General features: G+C 43.8%; 1 protein-coding gene across 1 annotated transcript in view; it reads right to left on the bottom strand.

Annotated features, from left to right (window-relative positions):
- Positions 1–13,523: 13,523 nt before the first annotated feature.
- Positions 13,524–21,826, bottom strand: part of ITGA8 (integrin subunit alpha 8) — a 210,531-nt gene continuing 202,228 nt past the window's right edge. Inside the window, exons 29-30 of the mRNA XM_036263831.1 lie at positions 16,081–16,203; positions 13,524–14,368 (exon numbers count right to left, since the gene is read on the bottom strand). Of these exons, the coding sequence (XP_036119724.1) occupies positions 14,282–14,368; positions 16,081–16,203 (210 nt within the window). The 3' untranslated portion in view covers positions 13,524–14,281. The remainder of the gene's footprint in view (positions 14,369–16,080; positions 16,204–21,826) is intronic.

The raw sequence follows: 21,826 nt of genomic DNA, 5'->3' as shown, positions 1-21,826 counted from the left end.
ACATTGATGTGAAAGGGAAACATCTGTCGGTTGCTTCCTGAATGTACCCCACTGGGAATCAAACCCTCAACCTAGGCATGTGCCCTGACCAGGGATTGAACCCACAACTGTTTTGGTGCACAGATGATGCTCCAACCAACTGAACCACCTGACTGGGGCAAGCTGTGTTTTTATTTAAAAAAAAAAAAAAAAGATTTATTCCCCCTGGCCAGTTTGGCTCAGTGGTTAAAGTGTCAGCCTTCAGATCCAAGAGTCACAGGTTTGATTCCTGGTCAAGGGCACATACCTCGGTTGCAGTTTGATCCCTGGCCCTGTGGCCCTGGTTGAGATCATGCAGGAGGAAATGTGTCTCTTTTACATCAAAGTTTCTCTCTCTCTCTCTCTCTCTCTCTCTCTCTCTCTCCCTCCCTCCCACTCTATCTGAAAAAAATCAATGGAATATCCTTGGGTAAGAATTAAAAAAAAAAAAAAAAATCAATGGAAAATTATCCTTGGGTAGCGATTTAAAAATAAATAACATTAAAATATTTATTTATTAAGTTAACTAATAATGTATTGAGCTCCACTATGTGCTAAAAATTGATCTATGTGCTGAGGATATAGTGGTGAAAACAACGAACCTGGTCCTTGCTACTGGTGCAGGTGGCAGGAGCCAGAAAATAAAGAAATAAGCAAACACAGTAATTTAATAGTAGACTTTGAATAGATGTCCAAGTGGAGGTGACGAGCGGGGGGTCGAATACTAGATGACTCTGCCTGGCGTGATCGAAGGTTAAGAGTTGATGCCCTGGCTGGTTTGGCTCAGCGGTTAGAGCGTCGGCCTGCGGTCCACAGAGACCCGGGTTCGGTTCCCGCTAAGGGCATGTACCTTGGCTGCAGTTTGTCCCCGGCCCTGGTTGGGTCGTGTGGGTGGCGGCCACTCGATGTGTCCCTTTACATCGATGTTTCTCTCTCTTCCTCTCTCTCCTTCCCGCTCTGTCTGAGTGAAAAATGGAAAAATATCCTCGGGTGAGGATGAAAAAAAAAAAAAAAAAAGAGTTGAAGTCACTGTCATAAAGATGGTTCCTAATTCCAGCAGCTGGCGGAGGTCATCTAGGAAGAGCGTGGATACATCACCCTGGACAGAGCTCCACGTGCCCGAGGTCAGAAGCTGAGCAGTGGCGAAGGAGGTTGCACGAGAGACCGAGGAGGGAGAAAGGAGGCAGGTGGAGGTGGTGATTCAAAGGCCACAGGGTGAATACTGGAGATGAAGGACAAGAGACGGCCATGGTGTCGGCCGCCAGGAGATCTCTGGGGACCGGCAGGGCCAGGGAAGCGAGGGAAGGGAGACGGCAGCTGTGGACAGACAGCTCTGCTGAGCGGTGGTGTCGTGAGGGAAAGTCCTGGACTGAGAGGTGGCTCCTGAGAGAGCATGTCTCAGTACGTGGGAGAAGTTTATGCTCAGCTTTCAAGATTCAGAAATTATCCCCTCTCAATCTTGGAGGAAATGCCTCAGGAATGGCCATCGTTGAACTTATTAACAAACCCACTTATGAGCCACCTGTTGGAACCTAACTTATTTGTAAATAAGAGAGCTTCACTAAATGGTTCTATCTCATCAAACCTAAAGGAGAATTTAAAACATTTTGGCAGTTTTTTGTTCTCTAAGCAACTTGTGGCAGCAATTTGTATAGCAGGTCATGTGTTAGCGTAGATAAAATAATGTTGTATACTCAGATAGAAACGTTTCCATTTCAAAATGACTTTATGTGCCAGAGTTATTCTTTATTATCAACAGAAAGGTGCAGGTAGACAGATAACAGAAGAAGAGAAGGCATAACAAAGTCTCAGATGATTCCAACAAGGGCACAATGCTGGGGGACATTCTTGCTGGCAACACTCAAGGCCATTAGTCACCATCCCTCGTGACGTCAGCTGGATGATCGGGTCGCCACCCGGAAGTACGTAGAGCCAGACCAGCACAGGCATCAAGAGGAACAGACAGCCCTGGCCGGTGTGGCTCAGCGGTTAGAGCGTCGGCCTGCGGTCCGGAGAGACCGGGGTTCGGTTCCCGCTAAGGGCGCGTACCTCGGTTGCAGTTTGTCCCCGGCCCTGGTTGGTTGTGCGGGTGGCAGCCACTCGATGTGTCCCTTCACGTCAATGTTTCTCTCTTTCTCTCCCTTCCTCTCTCTCCCTCCCACTCTATCTGTACAAAAAAAAAAAAAAAAAGAGGAACAAATACAGTCCTCAAGCGTTGGGACCGGTTCACCACGGCCCAGCATCGCAGTGACAGTGTTCAAGGACTGACCGCCGGGCAAGAGTCAGAGTTTCTCCAAGATCTCTCAATTTTAGTTTGTAGTATCTTCCTAATCAATAAAATTTGGGCAAAACGTGGTTTGAGAGCATGAATAAACTTGAATGTCTTCTCTAAAAGCACACTGTATTGTTTCTCTTCAAATAAAACCCACACTATTCAAAAACCCACGTGTTTTCAAGCCCAAGCAACACGGCTGCACGAGGGAAGCTGCCCCTCACATCGTCCCAGCTGCCGCTTCACCAGAGCTTAACTCTCTCCAGATGTGACCCCGCACTCCCTCCCCCTCCTCATAAGTTTTGTCTTGAGCAAAACACAACTAAAGGAGATTTCTTTTTCTCATGAAAAGTCCAAAGCAGGAGGCATGGGATTGCAGCTTCAGGGACGAATACATGGGAGAGTGGGCTCTCCTCCTGCCCCCTGGGGAGACCCATAAGGAGAATAATGGTAGTAGGCAGGAGAAAGAATACTTAAAGCTGGGTCAAAGGACTAGATTTAAAAAATATAACTCGCATCAAAGGAAAATCTTGGTTCAAAACTAAAAAGGCCAATTTACTTGTAACAACTCTCTCACGGACAACAGTATTAAGGAGAGAGGATGTGTGTGTGCGTGTGCATGAGAGAGAGAGAGAGAGAGAGAGAGAGAGGGAGGGAGGGAGGGAGGGAGGAGAGAGGGAGGCTGTGGGTCCACAGCTAAGCAATAACGTGTGCATGATATTTATGACGATAGGATGACTTCAAGGAACAGAAGCCTGTGGGACATAACTGACTGGTCATGAGGAAAGGAATCCACAGTGACAGACAGGCTCGGGCCACAGTCAGATACAGATGAGGGAGGAAATGATGACAAGGTTCTGAGTTCTTTTCTCTCATAATCAATGCTTGAGGAGTGTGATGGCTGTGCCCCTGTGAGGCGACAAGACTGTGCTGGGTAGTGTCCAGGGCATGACTCCAAAGAAATCACTGATGAGTGAGACTTTACTTCTAAAACTTCGCATTTACAAACTACCAAGCACAAAATGGACTCAATTTTATGTTGAAAGCTATTTGTGGGCATAATCCAAATAGCTGGAACCTATATTCGACCTTAGAGTAAGGAGTCCAAGAGCATATCTGTGTGATAAAGAGATGGTTATTTTAATTAATTGACATGTGCTTATACTTGGCTGGAAGAGGTAAAAACAAAATGTCATGTGTCTCTGAGTGATATATGTCTTATAAGCAGATATGTTTACTTGACTGGAGAAGAGTCTGAAATTCAAAGGAGGCATTTTTAACCATCTATGGGCAATGCCAGCCTTGTAGTAATATTGTCATTGCAGGAACTGTTCTGAAAGAAGGCTCCTTTGAAGATAGTAACACTTCAAAGATGTGAAGGTTGGCTAATAGTTACCACGTTTATAGCCCCATTCATTCGTACACTCCTGTTACACTTTCCCATACAAATTTTTAAAATGCTCAATGTACATAAAATGTATATCTATTATCACAGATATAACACTTCATTATTTTTAAATCATGATGTGTAATTTAAGAAGCATTTTTTCCTTTTTCTGCACAGAAACCCTCCGCCAGTGCGTACTGGGGAGAATCATCCTGTGATTATCTGAGACCTGCATATGACTGGGGGGGTGGGGATAGTGAGCTGGGGAGGAAGATCTCCCTGCTCCCAGGACACCATGGACCCATCCTAACCCTGGGAACATCTAGCCGCAGCCCCTCAATGGGATGCTGCTTCCTCCCAGGAGCTGTAGTGGAGGCGAGATTTCAGGGCCAGTCACACTTTCCTCTCTGTGTCCTGCACCCTTATCATCCAAAGCAACCGCAAAGCTTAGTGGTTGAGAGTGGGCTCTAGATTCAAGTGCCTACACGCTCGTCTTGCTGGCAGACAAGCTACTTATGTTATTATTTATTATATATTATCTGTCTCGAGTCTACAGGTTGGTAGGTGGTCGGCTAATCTACACTGGGGTTGGGTGGGGTGGTCCCGCTCCGTGTGTCTCTCATCCTCCTCCTGGGACAAGGCTAACCCTGGCCTGTCCTTCCACGGTGATGGTGGCTTAGTGGGGAGGAAGCTTGATGAGGGATGTGCTTCTCCAAGCCTCTGCTAACGCCTCATTGACCACAGTGTGTTACATGGCTGAACTCAGAGTCAAGGCTAGGGACGGACAGGTGGCCTTCTGACAGGAAGAACAACAAAGCCACAGTGCAAGGGGCATGGATACAAGCATGCGTGGAAAACGAGGGCCACTGATACAGTCTGTGTTGACAGGCGGGCCAAATTCTGCCAAATGGGATCACTGAGAAGCACTTCCACACAGGAGAGAAGCTGTAAACTTCATGCTAAACATGACTTTCCCGTTGTCCATGGGAAAAGTTACCATGACATTAAGTTTCTTACAGGGACTCTTGTTTCCTTCCTTGCTCTCCTGTCCCTAGTTCTGTCACTATACAAAGTTTTTCTCTTCTGCCCTGCCGGTTGTGTCTCAGTAGCTGAGCATCCACCCATGCACCAAGAGGTTGCTGGTTCGATTCCCAGTCAGGACACATGCCCAGGTGGTGGGCCCGATCCCCAGTGGGGGGCGTGCAGGAGGCGGCCAGTCAATGTTCTCTCCCATCGATGTTTCTATCTCTCTCTCCCTTCTCTCTAAAATCAATAAAGAAAAAAAAATTTAAAAACATGAAGTTTCTCTCTTCTAATCTGTGTGCTACAAATCTCAGTCAGCCTCGAGGGAACCTCCCCTTCTCACTCACCAGACCGCTCCTTGTGCCCGTCCCTCAGCACTTCTCCACCTCTGAGGGTTAGGGCGCAGGGACGTCTCTAAGGGTGCTCACACCTCTGGCTCTCCACCTGAAGCTCCGCCATTGTGCAACTGCAGACCCTCCTCTCCCTCCCTCCCTCTCTCTGTTACACACACCCACACACCCCTTCCAACTCCTAAGGATAAATATTACTTCTTGAAGACAGTGTGACCCAAACACTTAAAGAGGAAGCAAAACACTTTCTGTATTTGCCTCCCTCCCACGCTCCTATACGGAAGGCTGCCTGCCTGCCCCGCGAGGGCAGCACATCACAGCAGGCACAGCAAGGTCCCGCCTGACCCAGAGTTCAAGCCGATAAAGACCATGGCCTCCCCCATCTCTGTACAACAGGGGAGTGAGATGGAAGGGTTCATCCTTCTCATTGTACAGATAGCATCTTGATTAAAAAGTAATATATAGCATTTCAAAGTCCCCGCACCTGAGTTACATATGGACAGACACTGATGTTAATACAGTCAGCAGACCTCCTAGGTCGAGAACTAAATTGGAATTTGTTTGCCAGGGGTTAATCCCTCATTACCTCTGGTTTCCAAAAGATGAAAACAAAATATCAGATTAGTCTCCTAAGCAATGAGATCAGTAGACAGCCATGGTTTGAGGCCGTGGCAAGAGGTTGCTGTTTACTGAAATGAAAATTTTAAAGTCTAGATTTTTTATCTGACAATTTTTCTTCTGCCATTTAGGGGTCTAGCCAGCAGCTTTCTGGTGGGAGAAAAACTATTTGAAATACACTGTTCTCAAACTCCGAAACCCTGTGGCTTTGGGGGTCAGCTTTGGTCCTGGCGGATGACCTGAAGGATGAGTTGCTCTATTCAGAGATTCTGAAAATTAAAATAACATCTAACTTTTTTAGGTATTTAAGGATGCTGAGAATCTTTCATCATGTGTGTGAATCTAAACAGTGTGGAATGTAGAAGAGGACAAACGTTCTAATTCCCAACTCTGTAAACTAAATGAAGTATCTATCAGCTTTGTAATTTTGTATCTAGAAGCCCTTATTATTTTATTCTCTTGTTCTGGGAGGATTTCAAAGGGGTCATCAAGGTCACAAAAACCCATTCTAACCCCACTTTCTTAAAAGGCTGCCTCTCCGCTGTCAGCAGGGGCTACAGCAGACACTCTCAAGGTGCTGAAGGTGGCAGGCGGGGTAACCCTGGCCTCTGGAGTCAGGCAGACCTGGGTTGGACTCCCAGTTCTGCCATCAGCATGGCTACACCATCAAGCTACTTTCTTTCTCTAGATCTCAATCCATCTGTAAAACAGGGATAATCCTAGACTCTGCTTCCTGTGGTGGTTGTGAGGGTTAAATGAAAAATGCATGTAAAGCACTTAGCAAGGGGCTTGACATGGAGGGAATGCTAAATGCATTTCCATTTTTATTGTTATTATGACATTATTTCACCCTCAGCTCCTTCCTACTCTGCTTCCTCCTTCTCACAATGGTCCTTCAGATACTTATGATGAGCTAATATTTTCCCCCAGGACCTTGTCTTCTCAAGGTTAAACGATCTCAGGTTTCTTAAGCATTCCTTACATGTCTGAGGCTTTTCCTATTCTCGTTGCTTTTCCCTCAGTAATGAAACACAGCCAGTGCAGCCGATGCCCGGAGCGCGTTGGCTCGGACAAACTCCCGAAGCTGAGCGGAGGGTGAGAGGACACTGGCCAAAGGAAAACACTCGATACCCTCCCCTTGGAGTGGGAGCCACCCCCACATGTAAACGGATGGAAATTTCCCAGTACGGATTGGGAAAGACGAAGGTGGGAAGAGCAGACAGGTGAAGTGAAAACAGTGGAGAAGGTTTGCTTAGTATGCTGTGACCCTGGCCTGTTGGCCAGCCTGTGAGATCAGACCCATTGATTCTTTAAACTCCCTCCTACCACCTTGGGTGTGGCCCAGTGACACACACAACACATACCCAGTGAATGCTAGTTGTCTTATATTCTTGGCTCCATCATCCATATGGTAGCTGTTTTCCCCAGCTCCGGGTCATTGCAAATTTTTTTTTAATCCTGAGCTACTCTGGCCAGAGCTAGGTCTTTGCAGATTTAAGCAATGCCTTCCCTGTGTTGAACAGTGGGGCCGGGGATCAAGCCCTGGAGCCCAAAGACAGGCACTTCCCTTAAGCTTCTTAACTCAGTGATCACTCTTTAGTTTCTAATTAGTGAGGAATTTACTCTAATGTATCACAAAACTGACATAGATTCATACTGTCCATGAGATAAGATATTTCCAGGGGAAAGAAGAGAAAGAACATGAATGGCAGTGGTAGGAAATTTTAGAGCAGAGCAGCTGAGTCAATTATACAAATAATGCAACTGTCTTAATCATCAAATATGTACACGAAGGCAACAAATGAGGGAAAACATAAAATTTATAAATCTATTATACTGGGCAACACTAGTGTATTACCTGAGTCAGTATAAATCAAAAGACTGATATAAAGATACTCTCATAAAACTCTTCATATGTGCTTTGTCATCTTCAGCTCACTTGCCAAACTGTCCTATATGATAGATACTTTTTTTTAATTGTTGAAAGTATTACAGATGATCCCCGATAGATACTTTTGAAGGAGGATGCTATGACTTGAACTGTGTTCTCCCAAAAAGTTATGCTAAAGTCCTGACCCCCACTAGCTCAGGATGTGACTGTAGCTGAGATGTGTTTTTTACAGAGGTAATCAGGTTAAAGCAAAGTCATTAGGATAAACCCTAATTCAATACACTTGGTGTCCTTATAACAAGGGGAAACATGGCCCTGGCTGGGTGGCTCAGTTGGTTGGAGCGTCATACAGGACACCAAAAAGGTTGCTGGTTAGGTCCTCGGTCAGAACATGTACAGGAAGCAACTGATGGATGTTCCTCACATTGATGTTTTTCTCTATCTCTAAAATAAATAAAAAACATATCCTCCGGTGAGGATTTAAAAGGAAGGTGAGCCCTGGCTGGTTTGGCTTAGTGGCTAGAACATTGGCCTGTGGACCAGAGAGTTGCAAGTTCAATTCCCAGTCAAGGGCACATACCTCTCTTTCGGGTTCAATCCCTGGCCCCAGTAGGGGTTGTGCAGGAGACAACCAATGAATGTGTTTCTCTCACATTGATGTCTCTCTCTCTCCCTCCCTCCCTCCCTTTCTCCCACTCTATCTAAAAAGGTCAATGGAAAAAAATATCCTCAGGTGAGAACTAAAATAATGAAGGGAAGGGGGACCTGGACATAGAACGCACAGAAGGGGGACAAGGTGAGACACACAAGGAGCACACTGTGAAGAGGGAGGGTTGCAGTGAGACATTTATGAGCTAAGGAACACTGGGACCACAAGCTACACGAAGCACAGAACCTTCCCTAGAGTCTTCAAAGGGAGCATGCCCTGGTGACGTCTTCATTTTAAACTGCTTGCTTCAAGAACATGTGGCAATAAATTTCTGTTGTTCTATGCCACCCAATTTGTGGTACTTCCTGACCTAGGGAGCTAAGATAGAAGAGAAATATGGAGTTTTTTTTAAATCCTTACTCGAGGATATTTTCCCATTTATCTTCAGATAAAATGGGAGGGAGGGAGAGGGAGAGAGAGAGAGAGAGAGAGAGAGAGAGAGAGAGAGAGAGAGAGAAAACATTGACATGAGAGGGGCACATCGATTGGTTGCCACCCGTCCAACCTCAACTGGGGCTGGGGACAAACAACAACTGAGGTACATGCCCTTGGCGGAATCAAACCCAAGACTCTTTGGTTCGCAGGCCAATGCTCTAACCACTGAGCAAAATCGGCCAGGGCAAAATACAAAGTTTTTAAAAATTGAAAATTCTTATGGAAATAAAAATGGTTAAATATACTGGTACCCTACAGTCAATTAAGTGAATGAAAGTTGAAATTTAAAATTTTAAAACCAGGGAGATCCACTTTATTGCTCAACAACAAATCCCACCTAAAGGTGATCACTTGGCTGTTTCTACAACACAGTACACAAGCAAAATGAACAACAAGCATGGACAGTTAAGGACATTCCTTCTGTGTCATAGCATGGTGCGATAGAAGTTAAACTGAAGACTTTGTTGTTAAGGGACGCTAGCATCAGGCTACATTTCCATGTGGATTTTGGCCAACAATCATAAATAACAGAGACTTTGCTCACAAACCATTCCAAAGGCAGTGTGTCAGGCAGATGGTATTCTGGGGGCGGGTGTGGCGGGTCGCACACGGGAAGCGGCGTCCTGCCCGATGCACGCTGGCCACTCCGAACTCACCGCGGGCTGAAGCACCCCTGGGGGCGATGGTTTGACTCAGCTCTCAAGTGAGACCAAAGCTTTAATGCTTTAAACTGCACGTGCTAAAGACATTAACCTTTTAATGTAATCAGAGTTCCGAAGGAGAAAAAGCCTCTGTATAGATCTTGCGGAAAGAACTTCAGACCCCAGGGAAAGAACTGTAGTAATATTCATGGATATCAATAAAACGCTTTTGTGGCCCTGACCGGTTTGGCTCAGCGGTTGGAGCATCGGCCTGCGGACCAGAGAATCCCGGGTTCGGTTCCTACAAGGGGCACATACAAAACAAAACAAAAAACCCGCTTTCGTGCGGTGGCTCTTCACGGGGCTGCCAGGATGCTGGTGCTGCAGAGGTAGCTGTGAGTATGGTGCAGATTTCTCAGAGGAAGTCTGCGACTTGCAAGAGAATCAATCCTACTTGGTCCCAGAAGTCTGCAAGGACCGATCCTGATCTCGTCTGCCACTCTAGGCACCCAGATCCCAACTCAGTGTGTACAAAGTACTGACACAGTCAAGTGTGTCCATCCCAAATGGCTGGAAATAAGAAAAGATTCAACACATTCTGTTGAGAAGACTGCAGTCTCACCGCACGCGTTCAACTACCAAGCACTTCGCTGCGGGAAAAGAATGAGCAGCCTTTGTGGCCTCACTCTGAGCACGCGTGGGCTGTGACCAGGGGGCTGGCCCAGTGAGATCCTTCCACGTGCCTGGGGGAGTCCTGCCCCGCAGACTAGTTTGTACTGCGATGGTGCTTTGAGCTTCAGCACCAACAATACTGAATCTTCTATTTGGTTGCATTTTTTTTCATTTGGATACACAGACATCCTGGACCAAAATGGCGTTGAAGGCCAGGAGGAACCTTTGAGTGGGCTTGCTTCTGGCCAGAGGGAGAACACGCAGACACTGGGCTCACCTCGCTGGGACGCAGAATGCTGGCCAGAAAAGGGGAAAGTATTTAACATCCTATGGAATGTGACCAATAAATTGGTCTGTATTGAATGATTAATAAATATTAGAATTCAAAATTAAATGTGTATATTAAATATACTGAATCCTAGTGAAATATAAATTTGAAAAAGTAATATTTAAAAATAAGTACCAAAATATTTTTAAACACTGACAGAATTATAAAGGAAATGGTATATTTAGGTTAATGAAAATTGATCTAGCATTCTCAAGAAACAATGTGATACAGAACTACAAAAATCTTTATACACTTTGACCAAACACTCTCACCCTTGCAAAGTTTGTTCATTGAAATGAATGAAAAGAAGCCTTATGAATGAAAGTATTCCACTTAAAGTTATTCTCAGTATATAAATCTGTGAATATCTATTCTCCATAAGAGGGGATGATTAAACAAAGGCTGGTCCTCACATTGAGTAGAATATTAGGTAACTGTAACAACATTGTATGAACACTACAAATAGAAGAATGTAAAAGTGCGTGTACCCTGAGGCTTGAACTGGGAGCAAATTGCAAACATTTATGTTCCCCATGAAAATTACTGTGCACATATGTTCGTGCATTCATTCATTCATTCATTCATTCATCTTAGAGGTGGTTTTGCGCACTGACCATATACCAGATGTTGGTGCTAAGTGTAGGAGAAAAGATATGGCTCCTGTTCTCATTGAGGGACAGTTCAGCTGGAACACAGTCATGAAAACAAATGGAAAAGTGTGGTCATTCACAAAATGTCACTGACGGATAGAAAGAGCCTTTGAGTTGGCCAAAGATGCCAGGAAAGGCTTCATAAAATATTTATATACAGTCCAAATCTGAAAGGCAATGTAGAGAAGAGAAATCAATGATATAAGTTGGGGTGGGGTGGGGGAGGAGGATGTGTTAGAAATGACCTAACAAATTTTTAAACACTTTTATTGAAATTTAATTCACATACCATAAAACTCACCTATTGAAACCATATAGTTCAGTGCTTTCTGGTATTATTTTCAGAGTTGTGCAAACATTACCACAATTGAATTTGAGAAAATTTTCATCATCCTAAACAAGTGATGCATTTTTGCTCTTTTAAATTTCTTCCCAGGTTATTTTTATAAGGAATCAAGGTGTAAAGACAGAAAGTTTGATTTCTGCCACTGTGGGAAAGCTTTTCTTTGCTTGTAAAACAAACCACAAGTACATCATTGTGTCTTTCAGTTTTTATTTTATTAGTGACAAGGTGAACAGTTACATGAAAATCTTCTCAGATATCTACACGTGTATTTAAATAGAACAGGGAAAAAAAAAAGAGTTGAGTTGAAATAGGGTTTCAGTGACTAGTCCATGTTGTGTATTTATATGCATAAAAATCTCCAAGTTTGTAAAACTTGATTTTACCATTTTCCAAGTCTTAAAGACCAGCTGCAAGAGTTGTAACATATCTGACACACAGAGAGATTCTAAGAAAAGCAGGACACTGAGTTACGAAAGCTATCGGTAATCCCATGACGAGAAGCAGACGCACTCAGCGTGGTTAGAGGGTCCTGTGTGTAAAGGGGATGCCCAGGAACTGATAGCAGGAAGGGTCACCTGACCTCAGTGTCCCCTTCCTCCCTTTGCTTCCACATTCTAAGTGGCTCAGAGGGCCACTGTGTGCGTGGTGGCCTCTGTGAAACGCCTGTAGGGAGCAGTGCTCATCCCTTTAGGCAGGACCACTCTTGGCTGAGACTGTGGGGAAGGCAGAGTTTGCCTTGGAAGCCTCACACCTTGCTCTGTTCTGGGTCCCAGCCCTCTGGCTTCCCCAGGTGTCTGTGTGAGTGGTCTCACAGGGTCCCACATTTATCTAGCCCTAAAGAGTTCTGCGTCCCTTCACCAATGTTATCTTAAAAGGCAATGGGTGTGTGTTCTTAGATATCTCTTATGACCAAAAACCCAGACGTGCTCATTTCTATTGGTTCAAAAGGAGACAAGAGTTAGGGCACTATTTGGGGCCAGAGAGTCCCATCTGAGATCCCTCTGATCCTATAGATGGCCACCTCCCTGTAAAACCAATTCCAGCCAGACAACTAACACCTAAGACCAGAGGCTGGGGTGGGACCCTCAAATGGGTCAGGGTGCGTGCGGTTCTCACCCACAGTCAGCCACATACACTGGGAGCCAGACTTCATTCCTGACAGATCGAAACTGCTACCATGACAGGATTTTATTCACAAGCAGGAAGAATATGAACTGCATCAGAATATTCTTCCATGTGCCTTTCATTTGCTCTCCAAAGAAATTCTGCAGCTATAGCCAGATGGCTTGTCTCCAGGTTAAAGCACGACAGAAAAGTTAGTGTCTGTGAGTTCGGCTCTTCTTTCAAATAAAGTGTGGTTATTGAAACCGGGATACACATTTTTCCAATGGCTTTGTAAACGTAAGGATTTGGGTCTGCTTGTTCTATCATACTTAATATTCAGGATATTAACTTAAAAATAACTAATGCCAGTGTAAACATGCTTTAGATACATAGGTCTATAAAATATTGCACATAAATATAAAAATTTGTTCAGCATTTCTTCATAGTAACTTTTCATTATTATAAAAAGGATACAAAGTTGTGCAGACTATATGAATTTGGCTGGTCAATTTTACTCCAAAAATGTTAATATTACACATGATTATGGCTTATTTACAAGTTTTAAACATCAAGTTTTTGTGATGGCTAAATTCATGACGATGGGAAAACAGCTTTTATAAGATAATTTTCCAAAGTCATGTACTATAAAGATTACCAGTAAAAATGAGCAGTAAATTAGAATAAACAGTCCTAAATAAAATCCTTGGGAATCCGTTTTCTAGGTTCATCTACATCTGCATAACTTTGCATTTCCTTCCTATTTATGTTTAACACATCTTCTCTGTGTACATAATAAGTTTGAGGTATAGTAAATAGGTATTTAATCTGAAGTTAAATATTGGTGTTACTCCTTACAGATATTAAAAATGTTTACCCATATTGTTAAACTGCCTTTTTATTAACAGACTCTAGAGATTTTACCATAACTTTTAAACACCACACAGGGTTGAGAGTACCTTGAAATTTGTGTATTGCTAATTAAAGAATTGGAACGAATATTATTTTTTTAATAAAAGGAACTATAAACGCAACTTTATGCAAAGCTACATTAAGCAGATGTGAGTTCCTGGAAAGTGTGAATACAAGTAATTTCAGGCGGAAGGCAGCAAAGTATGAAGTGAAATTATCTTCTAATACAATTTGCTTTTCCTCAACGCTGAAGAAGCTCTGTTAAGTGATCTGCACAAAATGGTTATGTTAGGAAGAAATTTAGTGAGTGATTTAGAAAACCAGCTAACCAAATCTTAATTTCCAGATCCTCTAGATGACCAGAATATCAGCCTAGAGAAATGGAACATAAATAGTTATCCTTGCTTACAAGATTATTTTTGTCATTTCAAAGGTACTTTACAGTACCAGCAACAACATATACTTGTCTCCCTGAGCCGTAACATCATTAGAAATATCTTTTCCATAGGGAGGTGTCAAATATTCCGCTGGATACAGTAGTGTTGGAGGGTTTGGTCCTAGTTCACCTTCTAAACTCTATCGTAATTCAGATGTTTTGTCTTTGCGGCCTTAGTTGGATTTACCCGGAAGGCAGCCTCGGTTCCCATCCCCATTTCAAAGTGTCTGCCAAATAAAGACTGACCCAAGCCAAAGACATCTGCCATGACGCTGACTGGTTCTACAGTGTTGAGAGTATTTCCTTCCCACAAGGCTCGCTGGGCTCCATGGCAATGTCTCCAGAGGGTGGTGGAGATGAGGCGACAGTTCCCCGGTCCCCTGCACTTCCTAGGACATCGGCAGGTCCAGGAAAACCTTGTTTCACCCTCATGTGTCTTCTTGTCTTTGAACAGGACCAGTGTGGGGTTTCGGGGTCTTTGGTTTTGCCTCTTCACGCACCGGGGGTTTTCTCACTTGTCAGCTGTTCCCTGTCATTCATATCGTCTTGGGGGGGTCTCGATCTGTCAAAGAATCCGCACTATGGAGAAGGAAAATGGGCTATAAAATCAAGTCATTTGGGGAATTTGTGAAACCCCTCGTGCTAAGGATTTTCACTTTGTGTGTTTTCTAAGGAACTCAGAGCTCTGTGGAGGTCAGCTCCCTGCTCCTCCAGATTCGGAGGCGGAAGCAGAGTCAGCCTTCCCTGCAGAGGAACTCCCTGCGCTGGCGGGGTGTCCTGTTCTTCCTCCTGCCTGTCCTGATCGTGGGAGAGTGTCCCTGCTTTACACAAACCACTCTGGGCCTGGTATCTTCTCCTGGGGGCACCGTGGCCTGGCCCAGGGACTTCCTCTCTACTTTTCCGCACACTTTCTGGCTCCAGCAGCAGCAGCATGACCAGCTGACGAGGGGAGAGAAATGCTCTCCTGAAATACAATGCAGGCTTCAGGGCGGACTCCCGGTGGAAGTGAGGGATGCTTGGGTGTCCCGCTGCACTCGGTGGAGCAGAGAGCGTACAGAGGGAATTTCATTGGTCATTTATTTCAACCCCAGAACATTTTAGGGACTTTGCAAAGATTAACCAGGAGCTCAGGGAAGAGGTGATTCTAGAATGTTCATCCCCCTGAATTTCAAATTAGTATTTGGTCTAGAAGAATATATCTTTTCCTAGAAACCCGGAACCTCAACTTTTATGTATTGTTTTGTCATGAGAAGCCCAATTCTTTGGTTTTGCTTACAACTATCAAGTCGCCTTTCTCTTGTAGGCACAATGTTCTATCAACTGCCACATGTAACTATATTATGGAAATACAGTTACCATAAACAACAGAGTAACACACAGGTCTAGTTCTAAAGGTGTGTGAGACTCTGTGGGCTTAGGATGGCACAGAGCAGCTGACAATGACCAGGAACGCCAACATTTAACTTAAAAGGCAAGGTTTTCTCTGCTTATAGGTCTATTAAGCTTGCTGCATGTTGTTTTAAAATAAAAACATACTATGATTTTTGGACAGACACAACAATGGTGGATAAGTAAGATGTGACTGGATTAATTATTCTGACAGTCATGTGACCCTGACAGTGTTTCTGGTTTGGAATGGAAAGTTCTGTGACACTTGGCAGTCATGTTCATTTGGGGGCCAGAAATTAATTTCTATTGTAGGTTTTTAGAACAAACTTCAGTATGACACATGAAACAGTAAGTGAAGGCTTCCTAATGGAGACAAACTAATTGGCAAGATTAAAAAGAAAAACAAATCCAAGAATATTATAACATGCATGATCTATTTGCCCTACTGGATAGTCCAAGTACCAATTAATTACTGTACTAATTGCATCTGTGTAGTGCTTGTAAAGAAAAATCTCAAAGGATTGCTGATAGGTCTGTTTCAATAAAAAGCTTAAGATCTTGGTTAAACAAGAAAAAGAAGTCCTCACAACAATATTAACACTCCAAGCATATTGGAAAGAAGATCACAGGTCTTAGCTAATAAAGTCTAATTCTCTCTCTATTTATTTATAAGAAATCTCAAGAGAAAAGCAACATTAAACACCCCAGCCTTTTTAAATGTCAGCTACAGAAATGTGTTTGCCAAAGCAAACAAGCTATAATGTTTCTTTTCTGGTTTGTAGTCTGTTAAAACCCCCAAATTGCACCTCTAGCATTGTCTTTTTATAATCCTAGATATATCCTTCTAAATCCCTTCCGTGGCCTCTCTACTTAAAAAGGAAAAGAATGTAAAAAAAACTTACCTTCCATAAAGCCAAGGTCAAAATAGCCAGAACCAATAATCCAAGAAGTATTGCTAGTATTATCACCCACAACGGGATGGAGAAGGAAACATTTGGGGTTGCCCAAATAACTGATGTCTTAATCTGAAATGAAAAATAAAGCAAGTGAGCTCTAATTTGAAAACTCTTTGGTGAAATAAAGCAGCACTTGCCAATATAATATTGGGGGTAGTTCTAAAAGGATCCATATAATAATTGAAATCGTCTGAGGAGAGACTGAAGGGGTTATGGTGCTTGAACACGGATCTTAAAAACTCACACATTTTCATGCGTCCCAGGTTGGGTGAGAGTCTAATTACAGACATACTATAGATGTTTGGCTTATAAGAGCACAGAAACCCTAAAACAGAATTGAGGTGGATCAGGAACCAACGAGGTGGAAAGGAATGACCATAAATTGGGCTGGACCTTTTACACCAGTGGCTAAAAGTAGACCCTACAAACGGCCAAGTCTGTTGACTCATGTTTCTCCACCAAACTGAGCTAATCTAATTGAGAGCTGAGCTTGTGAACACCACAGATTGCAGGAGGCGCAGGAAGGTTAGAAATCACCTCATTCTCCCACCCAATTTTACAGACGGAGAAAACGAGTCCCGGAGGCTGATTCACATAACTGACCGGCGTCAGTGCTCTTTGTCGCGAGGTTCTGTGCTCCGTCCGCGAAGGAGGGCCCACGGGGGATTGCACTGTATGGGAGCAAATACAGTAACTGAAGTGAACGCCAGATGTCCTGATGCTTTGGAGCTGCCTTCAATCCTAAATCCATTGTTCAGATGCTATTGGAACTCATTTCATGCCCCACCGTTGCAAGAAAGCGTGCAGGTGAATGAGACTTTCCCAGCAGGACTGCAGCTCGGTGTCTGTGAACCGCTCCTGCCCTCCAACATGGGAGAGAAGCTCTCCTACAGCTTATCTGCTGGGGGCCTGTGCCTCTGGAGAGCCAGAGAGCTAACAAACTGCAGACGCCCCTACAAAACCAACCACTCTGCTAACAGCTTTTGTCAAGCATAAGAGAAATAAATATACTCTTGGATCCAAAATATTCTTCACCAAGGCAGGCCTATCTGGTTAGAGAGAGAATAAGCATTGCCCCAGCTAGACTGGTGGAAGTGATTCGCACTGTAACTGAGCTGGTTGGAAGGATCATGAGTCCACTCCTGACGCACACTCAAGAACTTGAGGCCACACTTCTCTGACCCTCCGGTCGGGAGAGGATGATTTCATGAAGGCTGGAAACATACAGATGTCTTCAGAGCCTGCACTCTGGGGCTGGGCCCCGACCCTGCTCGCTTCTTTGCTTCTGCCTTCTTAACTAGATCTGAGCATCCTGTCTATGCTCTCCTCGGCTTGTCAGGGTTTTATTGCTCCTTTCATCTTGGCCCACTTCCTCTATGCAGCAGACATACTGATGACTTAATTCATTGGGTTCTCCAAACGCAAATATCATTTATATTTAGACCAAACAGCAGAATCGACAGTAGTGAGACTGCTAGTCACTCCACATGGACAACAGTGCCGAGGGCCGGATCCGTGCTCTCAGAGCGAGAGAAGTTGGCCGTAACCTCCTCACGGTTACCCTTTGCCCCTCTGACTGGCAGCTCTCCTTGCCAGCATCGCCCCGACTTCACCAGCACACCAGTCGGAAGCAAACATTCTGTGACCACAAAGGCATTACCCTTGGCACAGTGGAAGGACGCAGGGCACATGGTACACGCACTGAAGAAATGCATGACGGGGGCTCAAAGCAGGCACAAGGCCACCCGGATTCTGCAGCTTAAGTAATTTATTTTAAAACCATCCTTTCGTGCATCCTGCATGAGCAAGTCAGGAAACAGATCACTTCTTAATCAATTCTTTTTATATTCTGCTCCCTTATGATTTCCATCTGATGATACATGAAATCAGCGTACAGTCCCAACATGGTGAGCTGCGTGGAGAGAGAGCATGGAGTGGTATTTTAAGTGACCCTAATGCTACGGGGAGTAGACTGACACCACTTTGGCAATAAGAATTTCAGAATTTTGGAACTGAAAGGGATGGTAGTGTTCGTCAACTCACAGCCCAGGTACATGGCTCCAGGAGAGAGAAAATCTGGAGCCATGTAAAATTCTGAGGTTTCTTATGTTGTTTTTCTCTATAAGCTCTAAGTCCACAAAGGAAATACGGTTTCAGTCTGTATGTTGTGCACGTGTTGGAGGTCGCCTCAGCTTGCTAGTAGGTGGCGCGCAGTTGAGACGGGCAGTGATGCTTCTCAATTTCCATCCCGATTCACCTAATTAATATCGTAAGTCACCTCCCAGTGTTTCAAATTAAACATGGGAAAATAGTTCTAGATGTGTAAGTTAAAAAAAAACAAAAACGAAAAAAGCTAAAGGAGTTGAAATAAAGGCCATAGACTGTTCAGATTTTTAGTTTAATAAAAATAGATGGATAAGAGACTAGCCACCGAATACTTTGCTGGGTTTCTTGGCCATCTGGTTATTGCAGGTTGGGATGTATTATCTTTTTTTTTATCCTCACCCAAGGACATTTTTTCCATTTTTTTGTCCAGGTAGAAAGGAAGGGAGGGAGGGAGGGAGAGAGAGAGAGAAACATCGATGTGAAAGGAACACATTGAGTGGCTGCCACCTGCACAACCGACAAGGGCCAGGGACAAACTGCAACCGAGGTACGCGCCCTTAGCGGGAACTGAACCCGGGTCTCTCTGGACCGCAGGCCGATGCTAGATAGACTAAATTTAAAGATAATACATCCCGCCCAGGCTAGTTTGGCTCAGCGGTTAAAGCGTCGGCCTGCGATCCAGAGAGACCCGGGTTCAGTTCCCGCTAAGGGCGCGTACCTCGGTTGCAGTTTGTCCCCGGCCCTGGTCGGTTGTGCGGGTGGCAGCCACTCAATGTGTTCCTTTCACATCGATGTTTCTCTCTCTCACTCTGTTCCTCTTTCTCCCTCCCACTCTACCTGAACAAAAAATGGAAAAATGTCCTCGGGTGAGGATAAAAAATAAATAAATTTAGTCTATCTATAGAAAGGAACAGGGGAGGTCACTTAGAAAGAACTAATAATGATATCTGAAGGTTTGGGGGTTTTTTCAGAAGTAATGGGAAAGTAAGAATAAAACATTAAATTGCCCTGGCTGGCTTGGCTCAGCAGTCAGAGTGTCAGCCTGTGGACCAGAGGGTCGACAGTTCAAATCTTGGTTAAGGGCATGTACCTGGGTTGCAGGTTTGATCCCCAGCCCTGGTCGGGGTTGCACAGGAGGCAACCAATAGGTCTCTCTCTCACACATCGATGTTTCTCTCTCTCTCTCCCTCCCACTCTAAAATCAATGAAAAAATATCCTCAGGTGAGGATTAACAATAACAACAAAAATTAAATTGAACAGGATATGCTGAGTAAGGTTTCTTGAAGCAGAAAACAGCTTTACAGGTGTAATTACAAAATCTACTGGTTTTTTGTTTGCATTCACTTCTAAAGATTCTGACAACAGCATCTTAAAAAGTCCAAGAGCAGATGACCATCACTGTCCTCTTCAGTTCCAAATTCTGAAATTCTCCTCCCCAAACTATTATCAGTCTGCTTCCAGAAACATGATGTTCCTTTAAAAAATTTCATACTTTTTCTCTGATCACTTTAAATGTTAGGAGTACACATGCTGTATATATGTTCTACATGTCATTATATGTAATTAACTAAGAGGAAAGGACATAAAGAATTTTTAAAATAGGTGACCTTGGAGTGACTGTCCTCCCACACTTACATCCTGCTCCCCTCGCTGCTGCCTTTGTGACATCCCATGGCGCTGGGCTGCCCCATCTTCTGAGTCTAAATGGCTGCCGCTTCAGAGACCGTCCTTGGCCCCCACTGTTCTAACCTTATCCAGGCTTTTCGCTGCATAGTCAAGACTCCACTACACTACAGAGAGTGAAAACACACAAAACCAACACCACCGCCCCAGGGTGTTACTCCAGAGTCCTGGTGCAGAGGAGCGCTGCTGGGAAGAGGTGGGGGAGAGTCCAACGTGGCCCATTATTGAGAGAGTCACGTGTCTTGGAAGGAGCTGTCTTTCTGAGAACACACTGATTCGGGACTCCTGCGACAATGAAATGGGGGCATTTTACCTGCAGGGGAAATAGGTGGAGCAGCAAAGCTTTCCCTGAAGCTCAATGTTCTGTATCAATAAACCAGAAACTTCCCCTGGCCCTTACGGCTCAGCGGTAGGTAGAGCGCTGGCCTGCAAAGCAAAGAGTCCCGGGTTCGATTCTGGCCAAGGGCACATACCTTGGTTGCAGGTTGTCCTGGCCCTGGTTGGGGTTGTGTGGGTGACAACTGACTGAAGTGTCTCTCTTACATCAATGTTTCTCTCTCTTTTGCTTTCTTTCTCCTTCTCTCCCTCCAGCTCTATCTGAAGATAAATGTAAAAATATCCTTGGATGAAGATTAAAAATAAACAAACAAACATACAAACCAGAAACTTGAACTGCAAGGCAAGCTAAAAAGGAAAAGACTTAACTGGTAGACTCATAAGACCAAAATTTATTTAAATTTGTATTAGTAATGTGAAAATTATAGAAGGATTTTGGGAAAGCTTGGTAAAGAAATAAATGTTGGGAAAATACCAAAAATTTGTTATTTCTAATATTTGTGTTTTTCTTGTAGCTCCTTTTGACAAAACCACAGGAAGCTTACATCATCCACTGGATAATAAAGAATGAGGAAATTGGGTCTTAATTTTTAAAGTTTTTAATGATAATCACTGATTTACAGGAAGAATTTTTTTATTCATTTCAAGTAAGATTTATTAAACTCCCCATGTTCTCATCCACTCTAAGCTGGAACCTTCTATAACCCTGCTGTAGATCACTGCTGTCCACCAGAAATATAACGCAAGTCTAATTTAAAACTTTAAAATTAAAAATTTTCTAGTAGCCACATTTGAAAAAAGAAAGATGGGAGATTAATTTTAATATACATTTTATTTAACCCTAAACTTCAAAACTGTTATCATTTCAACTTGTAATTAATACAAAAATATTCATATTTTATATTTCTTTTTTGTTTTTACTAACTCTCCACAATCCAGTGTATATTTAATAGTTGCATCACATAGCAATTACTAAATTTTTAATAATAGTTTAAGTGAAATATAGTCTTACCAAAACAATAAAGCTGTGTTTATTTTTGTTGTTAATCCTCACCTGAAGGTATTTTTTTCCATTGATTTTTAGAGAGAGTGGAAGGGAGGGAAGGATGTGGGGAAGAGAGAGAGAGAGAGAAATATCCATGTGAGAGACACACATCAATTGGTTGCCTCCCGCATGTGCCCAGACTGGGCCCGGGATCGAACCTGCAACTCTGGTACATGCCCTTGACGGGAATCAAACCTGTGACCCTTTGGTATGCAGCCAAACCACTGAGCAACATGGGCCAGGGCATAAAGCTGTGTTTAATGGAAAAATATTTTATACGGCTGCAGTTTTAAGTTTACATTTAAATGAGTAAAAATGAACTAAAACCACACATTCAGGTCTTCAGCCACGCTAGCCACGTCTCAGGTACTCGGTATCCATGTGTGGCTGGTAGCTTCCACGCGGGACTGCACAGCTCTGAACACCCTGCACAACCTCACACAAGCTGGGATTAACTTGACCCAAGTCCAAGATGCTTTCACCAAGAAGTGGTTCCACGGCAGAAGCTGAGATGTACTTAG

The sequence above is a fragment of the Molossus molossus genome, unplaced genomic scaffold, assembly GCF_014108415.1.
Source record: "Molossus molossus isolate mMolMol1 unplaced genomic scaffold, mMolMol1.p scaffold_m16_p_1, whole genome shotgun sequence".
In the NCBI taxonomy this organism is placed as follows: domain Eukaryota; kingdom Metazoa; phylum Chordata; class Mammalia; order Chiroptera; family Molossidae; genus Molossus; species Molossus molossus.
Note: the sequence above shows the minus strand (reverse complement) of the source record. Positions and strands in the feature narration are given on the sequence as shown.